The following is a 15,283-nucleotide window of genomic DNA, read 5'->3' as shown; positions in this document are numbered from 1 at the left end:
GAGCTCACCCCTGAGGTTTACATGGCATAGAATCTAGCCCCATGAATTCAGATGAAGGACACAATGCTAAGGTGCATTTCTGCTTATATCCAGAAAATAATGAGGTACCTAAACTATTTTAGTACATTTATGCCTCATATATTAGCATTAACACCTTCTCGTGACCATGGTGGCTGCTGCTTCCGTAGGTTTTTTACTACATCTGGCAGTTTGTAGACTGGTAGAATGTCCCAGATGTTTTGAAGCTGAATTTGAACCATTTCTCACATGCTACATTTTAAAAATTCTTTCATAGGATGCAGGCGTCGCTGGCTAGCCAGCATTTATTGCCCATCCCTAACTGCCCTGGAGAAAGTGGTGATGAGCCACTGCCTTGAACCACTGCAGTCTATGTGAGCCAGGCACATTTAAAGTTCTGTTTGGAAGGGAATTCCATGATTTTGATCCAGTGACAGTGAGAGAGTGGCGATATAGGACGGGATTTATTGATCGGATTTCCCGTTGACTGTACCTCTCGCTGCTGTGGAACCTGTGCGCTGGCGTGGGTCTGGAATACCCGGCCGGTGTGAACAGCTGGTCAATTCCACCCATAGTTCCTAGTCGGGATGGTGTGCGACTTGGAGAGGAACTTGCAGGTGGCGGTATTCCCATGCATATGCAGCCTTTGTCCTTCTAGGTGGTAGAGGCTGTGGGTTTGGAAGGTGCTGTCAAAGGAGCCTTGAGGGAGTTACTGCAGTGCATCCTGTAGATAGCATCATTGCACCAACTGTGTGTTAGCAGTGGAAGGAATGGGTAGAGTGCCAGTCAAATGGGCTGTTTTGTCCTGGATAATGACATGATGCTCTTTTCTGTTCTATATTAAGTTGCCATCGCAAATTCTACGATATCACAAGTCAATTATCTGACGGTTCATTTTTAAATCATTAAGTGAACAAATTGATCAGATTTCAATTTTGACCTAATTTGATGGTATATATTTCAATGTCATCAATGTTCAAAATTTTCTGGCGTCTTGGCTACAAAACCTTCTGATTTATCATAAAAAAGCCAAAAGTGAGTGAGATGGTACATGTAAAAATTTACAGCATGAACATCTGGTTAGCAAATTAACTTACCTCAGGGAATAATCTTTAATGTCCACGCCTCAGGACATCACGTGCCTTAGTTTTGATACAACATGAGTATTGCTGACTTTGATATGATTGTTGCTTTATAAGATAAGAAGATTTTAAAAACAAGACCAAAGGTTTACTGGATATCCTGGGCTAGATTCTCCGCACCCCGACGCTGGAATCGCGTTCGGCGATGGGGCGGAGAATCCGGTTTCCCACGCGAAATCGGGACCGACGCCGGTTCCGCGATTCTACACCCCCCAAAAATCAGCGTACTCGGGGACTATGCCGCACCGATTAACCACCGCCTCAGGCCATAGCCTGAAGCCCGCCTGGCTATTTTCCGTACCCTACCGGCCGAATTCCCGACGTTGTGGACAACACATGGTCACACCGTCTGTGAGACCACGGTGCCTGTGGACTCAGTCCGGGGCCACTACAGTCGGAAGAGGGCCGATCGGAAGGCAGGAGGGGCCTCATTTGGGACTGGGGGGCTATGTGTGTGGGCTGTCCAGGTTGGGTGAGCGGCCGATGCGGGGCACTATTTTGGAGGTCCACGTCCGCTGGCTGAGTCCGCCATGGAGCACGGCGCGACCGCTGGAGGCTGCCACGGTGCGCATGCGCGGCCTCTGACCCGGAAGTGCAGGACTGTGACTCTGTGGCTTTTTGGCGCCAGTTTTCCTGGCGTAAATGACCACAGTTTTCATGTTGGCGTAGGGACATAGACCCAAAAATGGAGAATCCAGTCCCTTGTCTTTATGTATTGGGGAGAGATGAAAATTAATAAGTTCTCTTTTACTGGCACCAATTTATTATAATCCAGTGAGACGAACTGGAATAAAGTTGCAAGAAATCAGACTAACTGCTCGAGCTTTACTCTAGTTAACATATTCACACTATTTTCTGCAATAGGATAGAACAAGACACATTAACCTTGCGTTTTTGTTTCAGATTCGACCAGTTGTTCACAGCCGCATTGTTGTTTCTGCAAGATGGAGGAAGTACAACTATGAACCATGTACTATCAAGTCAGTATGCTTTTTTATTTGGAATATTTACCCTTTTCTATACAAAGTTCTTGGTGCAGGGCAGTTTTTTCCCTCTCTGTTTACAGAATCAAGCACAGTGTTGCCTGGGCTGCAGCATTTCAGCTATAAAGGGAGATTGGTTAGGCTGGGATTGTTTCCCTTAGAGCAGAAAAGGCTTGGGGGGGGGTGGGAGGGGGCGGACTTCATTGAGATGTACACAATTATGAGGGATTAAAGATAGGGTAGACAGGAAGAAACTCTTCCCTTTGATAGCAGGGTTAATAACCAGAGGGCGTAGATTTAAGGTAATGGCCAGGAGATTTAGAGGAAAAGCTTTTTCACCCAGAGGGTAGCGAGAAACTGGAACTCGCTGCCTGAAAGTGTGGTAGAGGCAGGACCCTCACAACATTTAAGAAGCATTTAGATGAGTACTTGAAACGCCACAGCATTCAAGGCTACAGATTAAGTGCGAGAAAATGAAATTCATAGAATTTACAGTGCAGAAGGAGGTCATTCGGCCCATCACGTCTGCACCAGAGGGCAATTTAGCATGGCCAATCCACCTAACCTGCACATTTTTGGACTGTGGGAAGAAACCACAGCACCCGGAGGAAACCCATGCAGACACGGGGAGAACATGCAGACTGCACAGACAGTGATCCAAGCCGTGAATTGAACCTGGGACCCTGGAGCTGTGAAGCAACTGTGCTAATCACTCTTCTCCCGTGCTGCCCTCATGCCTTGGAATAGGTAGGTGTTTGATGGCCAACACAGGCACGATGGGCTGAAGGGTCTCTCTCTGTGCTGTACAACGTTCTGACTCTATGACGTCTGTTGGAGAAAACTCGGCTGGTTTAAAATAAAATAGCCGCTTGATTAAAAAGGAGACAACAGATGTGGTGTGGATCATCTTAAGCCTGGAAATACAACACTGTTGTCAATACTCAGCGGTGTGAATTCATAAATATTTTAATGATGTAACATCAAAGAAAAGCGGCAGCTGTGTTTTACTCAAACAAGTGATTTCCTGTGTATAAAGCTGCTTAATGGATCCAATTCACTTTAATTTGTGTTCTGCCTGCAGTTACTTTTGCTTTGTTTGATGGATTTAAAAGCAAATAGAGATGGATGTACATCCCCCTAGATATAAGCCAAATTAATTGTGAAATCTATTTCATCATAGCTACGTTAGATATTATTGGCGTATCATGTGATTAAATCTCTAGCGTCCTGTCATGTTTTATGGTATTCGGGCAGCACGGTGGCGCAGTGGGTTAGCCCTGCTGCCTCACGGCGCCGAGGTCCCAGGTTCAATCCCGGCTTTCGGTCACTGTCCGTGTGGAGTTTGCACATTCTCCCCGTGTTTGCGTGGGTTTCGCCCCCATAACTGAAAGATGTGCAGGCTAGGTGGATTGACCACGCTAAATTGCAGCAGGGTAGCATGGTGGTTAGCATAAATGCTTCACAGCTCCAGGGTCCCAGGTTCGATTCCCGGCTGGGTCACTGTCTGTGTGGAGTCTGCACTTCCTCCCCCTGTGTGCGTGGGTTTCCTCCGGGTGCTCCGGTTTCCTCCCACAGTCCAAAGATGTGCGGGTTAGGTGGATTGGCCATGCTAAATTGCCCGTAGTGTCCTAATAAAAAAAAGTAAGGTTAAGGGGGGGGGGGGGTTGTTGGGTTACGGGTATAGGGTGGATACGTGGGTTTGAGTAGGGTGATCATGTAGGGTGCTCGGCACAACATCGAGGGCCGAAGGGCCTGTTCTGTGCTGTACTGTTCTATGTTCTATGTTCTAAATTGCTCCTTAATTGGAAAAAATGTTTGTAAAAAAATATATTTTTTATTCTCCTTTTTTACAATTTTTCTCCTGAATTTACACCCAACAACTATCAATAACCAACAACAAATATCTTAAACCCCATAACAGGAACAACGATCCCATCCTCCCACCATGCCCAGACATCAGCCCGCATGTTAACATAAACAAATGACAAAGAAAAAAAAAAGGAATCAAGGATTACCCAGCGCCATCTTCAACATACACAGCCCCCCTCCCCCCGCACCGCCCCCCCCCCCCCACCCCCCAACTAATGTTCGATGTTATCCAGTTCTTGCAAATGCATAATAAATAGTGCCCATGACTTGTAGAACCCCTCCGAGCTTCCCCTCAGTTCGAACTTAACCTTCTCAAGGGTCAAGTATTCCAACAGGTCCCCTCGCCACACCAGGGCACAGGGTGGAGAGGCCACTCTCCATTCCAGCAGGATCCGCCTTCGGGCGATCAACGAGGCAAAGGCTATGATATCTGCCTCCGCACCCGTTTCCAACCCTGGCTGATCCGACACCCCGAATATGGCCTCCCAGGGACCCGGGTCCAGCTTCACATGCACCACCTTGCATGACCCTAAACACCTCCTTCCAATACTCCCTTAGCTTTAGACAGGACCAAAACATATGAACGTGATTAGCGGGCCCCCCCCCCGGCAACGTTCACACACATCGTCTACACGTTCAAAGAATTGGCTCATCCTTGCCCTCGTGAGGTGTGCCCTGTACACCACCTTCAGCTGTATCAGCCCCAACCTCGCACACGAGGTGGAGGCATTCACTCTCCGGAGCACCTCACACCAGACCCCCTCCTCTATAACCTCTCCCAATTCTTCCTCCCACTTCGCTTTGATCCCCTCCAGTGGCGCCTTATCCTTTTCCAACATAGCTCCGTATACCGCAGACACTGTTCCCTTCTCCAGTCCACTTGCCGCCAGCACTTCCTCCAACAATGTGGAGGCCGGTTCCTCCGGGAAGCTCTGTATATCCTTCCTCGCAAAGTCCCAAACCTGCCTATACCTAAACACTTCTCCCTGCTCCAGCCCATACTTCGCTTCCAGCTCCCTCAATCCTGCAAATCGACCCCGAGGAAACAAATCTTTTAGAGTCTTAATCCCCTTCTCTTCCCATTTCCGAAAGCTTCCGTCCCACCTCCCTGGCTCAAATCTGTGGTTCTCCCGGATCGGCATTTCCCTCGACCCTGCCCCCAACCTGAAGTGTCAGCGAAACTGCCTCCAGATTTTCAATGAAGCTATTACTACCGGACTCCCTGAGTATTTCCCCGGAGCTATCGGGAGCGGGGCCGTTGCTAGTACTTTCAGTCCCGACCCCCTGCACGAACTTTCCTCCATTCTGACCCACTGGGAATCAGCCCCCCTGACCCAGCTCCGCACCTTCTCCACATTCGCCGCCCAGTAGTAGTACATCAGGTTCGGGAGACCCAAACCCCTTGCCTGCCTTCCCCTCTGTAGCAGCGCCTTCCTCACTCTGGCCACCTTCCCTCCCCATATGAACGAGGTAATCCTCTCTACAATCTCCCTGAAAAAGGACATTGGCAGGAAAATCGGTAGGCATTGAAAAATAAACAGAAATCGCGGCAACACATTCATTTTAACCGCCTGCATCCGACCCGCCAGTGACAAAGGGAGACCATCCCACCTCGCCAGGTCAGCTTTCACTCTCCCCACCAAACTAGTGATGTTGTATCTGCGAAGCCTTCCCCACTCCCGGGCAACCTGCACCCCCAAATACCTAAAGTGAGTCCCTGCCCTACGGGACGGCAGCCCCACCACCCCTGCCCCCACCCCCGGTTGAGACACCACAAAATACTCACTCTTGTCCAAGTTCAGCTTGTACCCAGAGAAAGACCCAAATACCTGCAGCAACTTCAATATTCCTCCTATCGACGCACTCGGCTCCGACACATACAGCAGCAAGTCGTTGGCATACAAGGACACCCTATGCTCTATACCCCCCTCCCCATGCACTATTCCTTTCCATGCTCCCGAACTTCTTAATGCGATGGCCAATGGCTCAATCGCAAGCTCAAACAGCAGGGGGGACATAGGACATCCCTGCCTCGTCCCACGGTGGAGAGAGAAGTATCTCGAACTAATATTGTTCGTGCGGACACTCACCTTCGGCTCCTTATATAATAATTTTACCCAGTTCACAAATCTTGGTCCAATCCCAAACCGTTCCAGCACTGCCATCAGGTACCCCCATTCCACCCGGTCAAACGCCTTCTCGGCATCCAGTGCCACAACCAGCTCTGTTTCCTTCCCTTCCGCCGCTGCCATAACGACGTTCAAGACCCTCCTAATATTCGAAAACAGCTGCCTCCCTTTCACGAACCCTGTCTGATCCTCACCTATCATCTTCGGGAGGCACCCCTCCAGCCTACCCTCCAGTACCTTTGCCAATACCTTTGCGTCCACATTAAGAAGTGAAATGGGCCTATACGACCCAAACTCCGTCGGATCCTTATCCTTTTTAAGCAACAGTGAAATCGATGCCTGTCCCAAGGTTTGCAGCAGCACTCCCTTCCCTATCGCCTCTTCAAACATCCCTACCATCAGGGGTGCCAACTTATCCTTAAATTTTTTATAATATTCCACCGGAAACCCATCCGGCCCTGCCACCTTCCCCGACTGCATCCTCCCAATCGCGTCTTTTATCTCCTGCTCTACTATTGCTCCTTCTAATGTAGCCCTGTCCCCCTCCCCTAGCCTCGGGTACTCCAACCCATCCAGAAATTCCAGCATCTCACGGTCTTCCCCGGGTGGCTCTGACCTGTACAACCTCTCATAGAATTCCTCAAAAAGCTTGTTAATCAGCTCCGGAGCCACCACCAACTTCCCGGCCTTATCCCTTACCTGAAGAATTTCCCTTGCTGCTGCCTCCCTCTGGTGCTGACCTGCTAACATACGCCTTGTCTCCATGCTCATAAACTGCACCCCTCGCTCGCCTCAGTTGGCGCACCGCCTTCCTGGTGGATAGTCGGTCGAAGCTCGCCTGTAGTTCCTTCCTCTTTCCCAGCATCGCTGGGTCCCATCCTCCGCATAACTCCTATCTGCCTCCAACATCTCATCTATTAGCCTCTGCCGCTCCAACCTCTCCTCTTTGTCCACCCTGGCCTTAAACAAAATGACCTCACCCCTCACTACCGCCTTTAAAGCCTCCCAGACGACTGCCATTGACACCTCACCCGTACAGTTGAATCTTACATATTCCTTAATTACCTTTTCAATTTTTTCAGAGTACTTGGTTCCCCAAAAGCCCCACATCCAGTTTCCACCCCGGCCTCTGCGCTACCCCCTTCTCCAGCACCATATCCACCCAATGTGGCGCGTGATCTGACACTGCAATTGCCAAGTATTCTGACCCCTTGACTCCAGCCAGCAAAGCCTTTCCCACCACAGAAAAGTCAATCCGCGAGTATACCCTATGGACTGCTGAGAAAATCGAGTACTCCCGTTCCCCTGGGTGCAGAAACCTCCAAGGGTCCACCCCTCCCATTTCCACCATTAGCCCAGCCAGTGCCTTTGCCCCCCCTGATGGGACCAGCGAGCGCGGCCGTGACCTGTCCAACCTTGGCTCCTGCACCAAGTTCCAGCCCCCCCCCACAATCAGCTCCTGTCTGTCCAAGTCAGGAATGGCTCCAAACACCTTCCTCACAAATCCTGCATCATCCCAGTTGGGACCGTATACACTTACCAGCACCACTAATCTCCCATCCAGCGCCACAGCCACAATCACATATCTACCCCCCTGATCTGCTACTACCTTCTCCATCTGGAAGCGTACCCTTTTGCTGACCAACACTGCTACCGCTCGAGCCCTTCCATCAAATCCAGAGTGAAACACTTGGCTAACCCAACCATTTTTAAGTCTCACCTGGTCCTTCACCCTCAAGTGAAAACATTGGTTTTCAGACTTTTAAGATGCGCAAGCACCCTTGACCTCTTGACCGGACCTCCTAGCCCTCTCACGTTCCACGTAACTATCCTTACTGGGGGTCTCTCACACCCACCCCCCCCCCCCCAACCTTTCTTATCCTCCATCAACACACCGCTGGGCCCTGCCCCATAAGCCTGACGCATCCCTGTCCATTGTTAACATCGAACCCCTTCCCCCCCTCCCGAAAACCCCCCCTACCTTTCCCCAGAAACAACATCCCCCAGCATCCAACACTCCCCCCCCCCCCCTTGCTCGCCTCGTAGGCCCATTGACGCCTGCTATCCAGGCTCCAATGTCCACAGCCCTCCTCTCCTCTCCTCTCACCTCCATTCACTAGCTGACTGACTTTAGCTAGCTAGTGCGGGTGGCTCCCCCCCGCCAAGACATATCCTCCCCTTCCACCCAGTCCCAGAGAAATAAAAAACCAAACCCAACAATCCAACCCATACAATTCACTAACATAACATGTAACCGTTGCAACACAGAGCACCCATCAACCCACCATTAACTTAAACTCTATAACAATATAAAGAGAAGTAGATTACAATAAGAATCCGCAAAAAGAAAGTTATAACATTTATACATTTTCCGGCTGTTCAAACACAGTCCACAGTCTCTCTTCCAGCTCCACTCTTCATGTCTGTCCCAAGCCTTCTGCCTTCACGAACGCCTCTGCCGCATCTGCTGTCTCAAAATAAAAGTCTTTACCATTATATGTTACCCTCAACCTCGCTGGGTACACCATACCAAACTGTACCCCCGATGGAACCATCAATTCACTAGACACGTGCTTTAAGATATGAACAGTGGTTTTAATCTATTTACAACAGAGCCCGCCTGTTCCGCGTTGAACTCTCAATGAACTGAACAACTAGCTCTGAGCATTGGTATTTATACAGCAGTCCAGGGGGAGGAGTCGTGGGCGGAGCCAAGGGTGGAGCAAACTCCTAAGCATCCCAGCGCTACTCCCCCTAGTGGTAGGGCAACACAACTGCGCTTACAAATGCATGGTCTCATGTATATACAATAGTGTGAATTACGGAGTTACATTCACCACACCCCCTTCTTATACAACGTCGCCTTCACTCGCCCAAACGCCGCTTGTCTTTTTGCCAACTCTACTGTCAAGTCCTGGTAGATCCGGACCGTAGTACCATCTCATAGTATCTCCCGCTTCTGCTTCGCCCAGTTTAACACCTTCTCCTTCACGCAAAACGTATGGAAGCAGATAATTACTGCCCTTGGCGGCTCGTTCACTTTGGGCTTCAGCCTTAATGACCGATGGGCTCGGTCTAGCTCGTACTGGGAGGGGCTCTCACCCTCCCCCATCAGCTCCGCCAACTTGTTAGCGAAGTATTGTGTTGGCCTTGGGCCCTCTGTCCCTTCGGGCAAGTCCACAATTCTCAAATTATGCTACCTTGAGCGGTTTTCCAAGTCTTCCAACTTTGCTCGGAGACCTCTATTAATCTCCACAGCCCTACGCAACGTATCTCCCATCGAGGTGACCTGGTCGCTGTGTCGTGACATGGCTTCCTCCACTTCTTTCATCTTCTCGCCCTGCTCTCTCACCTCGGCCAATGCCTTTGCCACCGCCACCTTCAATGGGGCAATTATCAGGGCGATTGCCTCCTCCACCAGTAAATTCAATGCGGCCGCTGTCTCCTTTTTCCAGGCCTCTATGCGCCCCGCAAACTGTTTTTACAGCTCCCCCGCCATCACCTCGGTCATCTTCTCCACCATAAATAGTGCGGCCCCGTTTTGCAGTTCGGCGTCCGCCAATCTATCACCACTTTTAGTCGTCTTCTCCTTCAGCGGCGACCCCGCGTTTCCTCCTTTCTTCGACGCTGCTTTTCGCATCCTTTAGCAGCTTATTGTTTTTCACTTTCTTTCTCTCCTCCTCTCTCTCCCGCCACCCTTCTGTCCTTCATCAATCTGAATTATTCTTTTTTTTAAAGACAAAGGGGAGGAAAAAGAAACTTCACCAAACTTCTTTAAATCTTCCAGCTCCCTTCCTTTCCCCTCTGTACTCATCCACAACTCCCCTGGACCAGGTTCCAGCCTTCTTTCTTCCTCCTAGGTGGGAGCCATCCGTCGTGGGACACCGCACTTACATGGTGTCCTGGACTCAGGCCTGCCCCCTCGGCCTTCTCGTAGCTCCGCCCCCACTGCTCTGGCCCCGGCGCCGCGCTGGGCACAGGACCTCAGCCCCCGCTGCCCCAACACCCGCGCGGGGTTCTTCGCCGGTTTTTAATCTGGCCCCGCTGGCTGCTCGCGACAGCTCCGAAGGCAGACGGTAGTCGGGGGGTGCATCGAAACTCGGGGATTTCCCTGGAATCGCCGTGACACGCGGCCACTGGCGGGAGCTCTTCGCGCTGCGGCCGCCCTGCGCGCCCATGCCACCGGAAGTCCAAAAAAAAAATGGTTTATGGTATTCACAGAAACATCAGGCACTGGGGTTGATTCTGATGTTGGGCCATGTGAAACTCGAGAGAGATGGATACTCTGTAGTTGAACTGATATCGGTCCTTTTACATCATTGTCCAAAGACAGAATTACCCCCAATGCGTGCGCAGAGGCACTGACCAAGTTTTAAAAACTAATTTGAACAGTGAGCAGAAAACACGCTGGGCAGAAAAAAGTTCAAGCAATCTTTGGAAATGGTCAATGATTGTTGGTTACTGTAATTTTTATAAGGGACAAAGAGTCCACAGCGGGTTTTGTAGAAATTAAAATTTACCTTATTTTACAATTACTATCATACACAGCTCCAATAGCTCCATACTGGATCTTCCTTACTGGTCAACTCTATTTGTACATAGCCAGACATTATTAGAGGTCTCCCATCTCCTTATTCCCACTCCATAAGATCCGTGCAGGTTATAACATCCCTCCCACCCCAAAAGACTGAAGAATTCTCTGAAGATTGTGGTGAAGGAGAGCGCCGGACTCTCTTGATGACAGGCTGGACGTCATGCACCCACGGTGCCTTGTCGACTGGAATGTATCTAAAAGGTGAAGCTGCTTCCGTCACAAATGCCTCTGTGGTTGCAATTCCTGAGGCTGTAATTCCGAAGGCTCCCCATCGGAGACTTCCTGTATTTCCATCTCCGAGTCTGAGTCAATGACCTCAATCATGACCTCAATCATGATTTTCTTGGGGCTCCACCACAGCCTGATCAGGCCACAAATGCGGTTCGCGATTACTCCAAGGACGAAGAAGGTTCCGAAGAAGTGGCTACCTTCGAATGTGATGAAGGTGTTTTCGCATGATCCTACCTTGGGATTCCAGCTGGCAAGAAACCGATCCTGTTTGGCAGAGGATAACGCCGGAGACCCACTGGGCGCTGCCAGCAACATTTCGAATAAACACCGAGTCAGCTGGTATAAAGTGCCTGGGCAGTCGTCGTCGAATTGGGCAACACCCTTTCTGCTCCTGGTTGTGGTGCACTTTCGCATCTATGTCTGGAAAAACCATACTTAGGTGCGTACGAAGTCTCCAGCCCATAATCATTTCAGTGGGTACCACTCCAGTAACTGCGTGCGGCGTGGTCCTGTAGCAAAACAAGAGACGAGCCAGTCTAGTATCCGTCGATCCAGAAGTCTGCTTCTTAAGGCCCCACTTAAATGTTTGAACTGCACTGTCCGAAAGGCCATTTGAAGCCAGAGTGGGGGGTGGGGGAGGGTATGGGGTACGAATATGCCGCTTTCATAAACCCGGCGAACTCCGCACCCATTAACGGAGTGCCATTATCTGTGACAAGCACTTCAGGGATGCCGTGCGTGCAAAACTATGTACTTAACTCCTCAATGGTTGTCCGTGATGTGTTCTCCATCCTGGGTATCTCTAGCCACTTCAAATGGGCATCAATCAACAAGAGGAACAGGGAGCATTGGTGGTGCAGTGGTTAGCACTGATGCCTGATGGCGCCGAGGACCCGGGTTTGATCTTGGCCCCGGGTAACTGCCCATGTGGAGTTTTTACATTCTGCCCATGTCTGCATCGGTCTCAACCCCACAAATCAAAGTTATGCAGAGTAGGTGGATTGGCTGTGCTAAATTGCCCAAAACTGGGAACGTTAAAAAAAATCAGCATGACGAACATGAATTCCTGAAACGGACCAGTGAAGTCGGCATGCAATCACGTCCCCGGCCGTTCTGGCCATTCCCAATGATGTAGGGACACAGCCGGTGGGAGCGGCTGATGCTCTTGGCAAACAGGACATTGTTGGGTCTTTTTTTCAATGCCGCATCCAGATCCAGCTGTATCTTCAGGCCAGTATTTTCATCTTGGACACGCCTGGATGTCCGTTGTGGATGTCCTTAAAGATCAATTTCTGACCTCTACCCAGAACAATAACTCGCAAACCCCACAGCAGGATGTCATCCTCCATGCTGAACCCGGAATGCTTGGAAGATAATGGGCTGAATTCTCAGTCTTTGGGATTCTCTGTTTTATCGGCTGCCCGGGGGTTTTCCGACGGCATTGGACTGCCCCACAATGGGAAACCCCATTGGCCAGCTGCCGAAACGGAAAATCCCAACGGCCAGATTTCTGGTGCAGTGGGACGAAGAATCCTGCCCAATGCCTGTAACTCGCCTGAAGCTGTCGATGCTTCACTCCATATAGCACCACGTGCCGAACTTTTAATAGGATCGGATCTGTCTGGGTCCATTCACAGATCTGGTATGGTATGACAGGCAAGGAGTCTATGAAACTCATAGTCATGACTATCTCAACTGTCCCAGGGGTTGATAAGGGCCCGGTCGGTAAAGGCAAATGGCTCAGTGTGTTGGCATTCGCGATTTGAGTCCCAGGTCTATGCTCAAAAGAGTACTGACAGATGGCCAATAACAGGGCCCAGTGCTGGATCCGCTTGGAGGCAATGGACGGGATCACCTTATTCTCCTTGAAAAGCCCGAGCAAAGGTTTATGGTCTGTAATAAGTGGGGAATGGAGGCCGTAGACGGATTGGTGAAAATGTTTTACCACGAAGACGACCGCCAAATTTTCCTTCTCGATCTGTGCATACATTTGTTCCTCTGCAGCCAATGTATGGGAGGCAAAGGTGATTGGATGTTCTCTTCCATTCTCCATCCGGTGGGCCAGAATGGCCCCAATCCCATAGGGGGAAGCATTGTATGTGACGAGCAAAGTTTTGGCAGGATTGCGATGGGTCAATAACGCTGAAGACAATTGCTTTTCCACCTGCCGAAAAAATGTCTCCTGCGGCTGGCCCCATGCCTACTCATGATTCTTCTTCAGAAGGTGGTGCAAGAGAGCCAATATGGACACTAGATTCGAGATAAACTTGCCGTAATAGTTAATGAGTATGAGAAAAGAATGAAGTTCCGTGGTGTCCATCAGGGTGGGGGCTGCCGGATGGCGTACAACTTCTCCGCTAGGGGACGCAAGCCTTCATGGTCCACCCGATAGCCAAGGTAGACCGCATCCTTCGCATGGAAAAGGCACTTTGCTCACCATGGGTGGAAATCAGCCCCAGAAAACCTTTTCAAAACTGCCTCCAGGTTATCCAAGTGCTCCTGCTTTGAGGTTCCAATGACCAGTATGTCACCCAAGTATAGTCGCTACGTTCGGCAGCCCTCTCCTCCATTACGTGCTGAAATATTGCACAGGCGGAGGACACTCTGAAAGGCAACCGCGTGTACCCGTATGAACCCTGTGCATATTGATGATAACATATTTGCAGGAGGCCAGATCCAATTCAAGCTGCAAGTATGCATTGCTCATATTGAGTTTCGTGGACCAATGTCCGTTTGCAAGATTCACACTGAGATCCTGTATGCGCGACATGGGGGTAACGGTCCAATCGCGAAGCCATGTTTGCTGTCAGTTTATAATTCCTGCATAAACGGACTGTTTTGTCCGGCTTCATTACCGGTACCACCGGGGCTGCCCAATCAGTGGAGCTCATTGGCCGGATGATACCCAATGACTCCTAGCGACTGAACTCAGTTTCTACTTTTTTCAGCAAAGCATAGGGAACCGCCGAGCCCAGAAATACCGCGGCGGGGATTCTGGGCCGGCTTGTATGCGGTGCCTTTGATCTTCCCATGTCTGGGTTGAAACACTTTGGGGTACTTGCACAGCACCTCGCCCAAGCCTCTGGTCCCCATCTGAAGGATGTGCTGCCACTGCAGCTGCAGATAACGTAACCAATCACTACCCAACAGGCTGGGGCCTTGGTCCTTTTCCACAATAAGCGGGAGGTGCACCGATTGGTGCCAATAAACCACCGGAGTCACAGTAGTACCAGTGATATCCAACAGCTCTCCATGTAAGTGGCCAGCCTTGGCATGGGTGTCCATTAAATCCAAAGTCTGAATACCCTACTTAATTCGGACGAACGTCTTTGTCCAACCACAGAAACCACCGTGCCATTGTCCAATTCTATATTGAGCAAATGGCCATTGACTTACACTACAATCTTTATTGAGACTACTTGGGGAGGCTGCCACGCAATGCAACTGCATACAGTCATCCTCCTCTTCTGGTTTATTCAGATGGAAGGTCCAGGCCCTGGGCTGAGGTCTACCTCTACCGGGGCGCCTGGACCTCTGCGTCACCCGTGGCCTGTGCTAAAGTTGGGGCCGGTGACCACAAGCCCCACATCGACCAGGCTTCCCTTCTGCAGGCTCCGGGGAAGTCTCCCGCCGGGAAGGCTCTTCCTTCGGCAAATGACTCGGCCCTAGACACGGATTTTTAAAATAAGAATCTCTTATTTTGAGGCTCCACTGGTCTTAGGTGCTGATTGGAAAGTTCGGTACCCGACCATAATTTGCCATAATCTGAAAGCGAACAAAGGCACCACTTTATGTTTCAGCGAGAGAGGGAGGGAGAAGTGGTTTTAGCTTGAGGGACACTACTTCATGCCAAACATGGCTGACCAGGAATCTCTCCCGCTCTCACCTCCTACCATCGGCATGAGGTAAAGATTAGAGACTTAAAAGGCTTTCCTGCATCAAGTGACACGTGAGGTACATTGTTATGTCTGTTTCCATGGCTATTTCATCCTGAAATAGTGGCTTGTTAGCAGAGGATATAGCTTGAAGGGTGTCACTCTGCATCAAGCATGGCTGACCAGACTCTCCCACTCTTATATCCGTCAGAGGCGTATCGGAAGGATTTTTGGCCACATTGTGAACTTACCTTCCATGGCTATCAAGTCCTGGAGTGTAACTTGAATCTGAAACTTCCGGCTCAGAGCCATGGACACAACCCACAAGACCTCCCTCGCACTTACCTCACCTCACAAACCTGTTTTGTCAATGTGTGGTGTTGGAGGGATTAAATGAGGTGTGCACACGAAGCACTATTTCGGCAAATCCCTAAAATCCACC

The 15,283-nt window shown here is 50.2% G+C and overlaps 1 protein-coding gene across 7 annotated transcripts in view; it reads left to right on the top strand.

Moving 5' to 3' along the window:
* Nucleotides 1-15,283, top strand: part of LOC119967594 (doublecortin domain-containing protein 2) — a 223,954-nt gene that overhangs the window by 47,864 nt on the left and 160,807 nt on the right. For all 7 annotated transcript variants that reach the window (XM_038800324.1, XM_038800322.1, XM_038800323.1 and 4 more), the window contains one exon: nucleotides 2,064-2,140. In XM_038800324.1, coding sequence (XP_038656252.1) covers nucleotides 2,064-2,140 — 77 coding nt within the window. The remainder of the gene's footprint in view (nucleotides 1-2,063; nucleotides 2,141-15,283) is intronic.

This window comes from Scyliorhinus canicula, chromosome 6 (genome assembly GCF_902713615.1).
Source record: "Scyliorhinus canicula chromosome 6, sScyCan1.1, whole genome shotgun sequence".
In the NCBI taxonomy this organism is placed as follows: Eukaryota; Metazoa; Chordata; class Chondrichthyes; order Carcharhiniformes; family Scyliorhinidae; genus Scyliorhinus; species Scyliorhinus canicula.
This window is presented reverse-complemented; position numbering and strand designations above follow the sequence as displayed.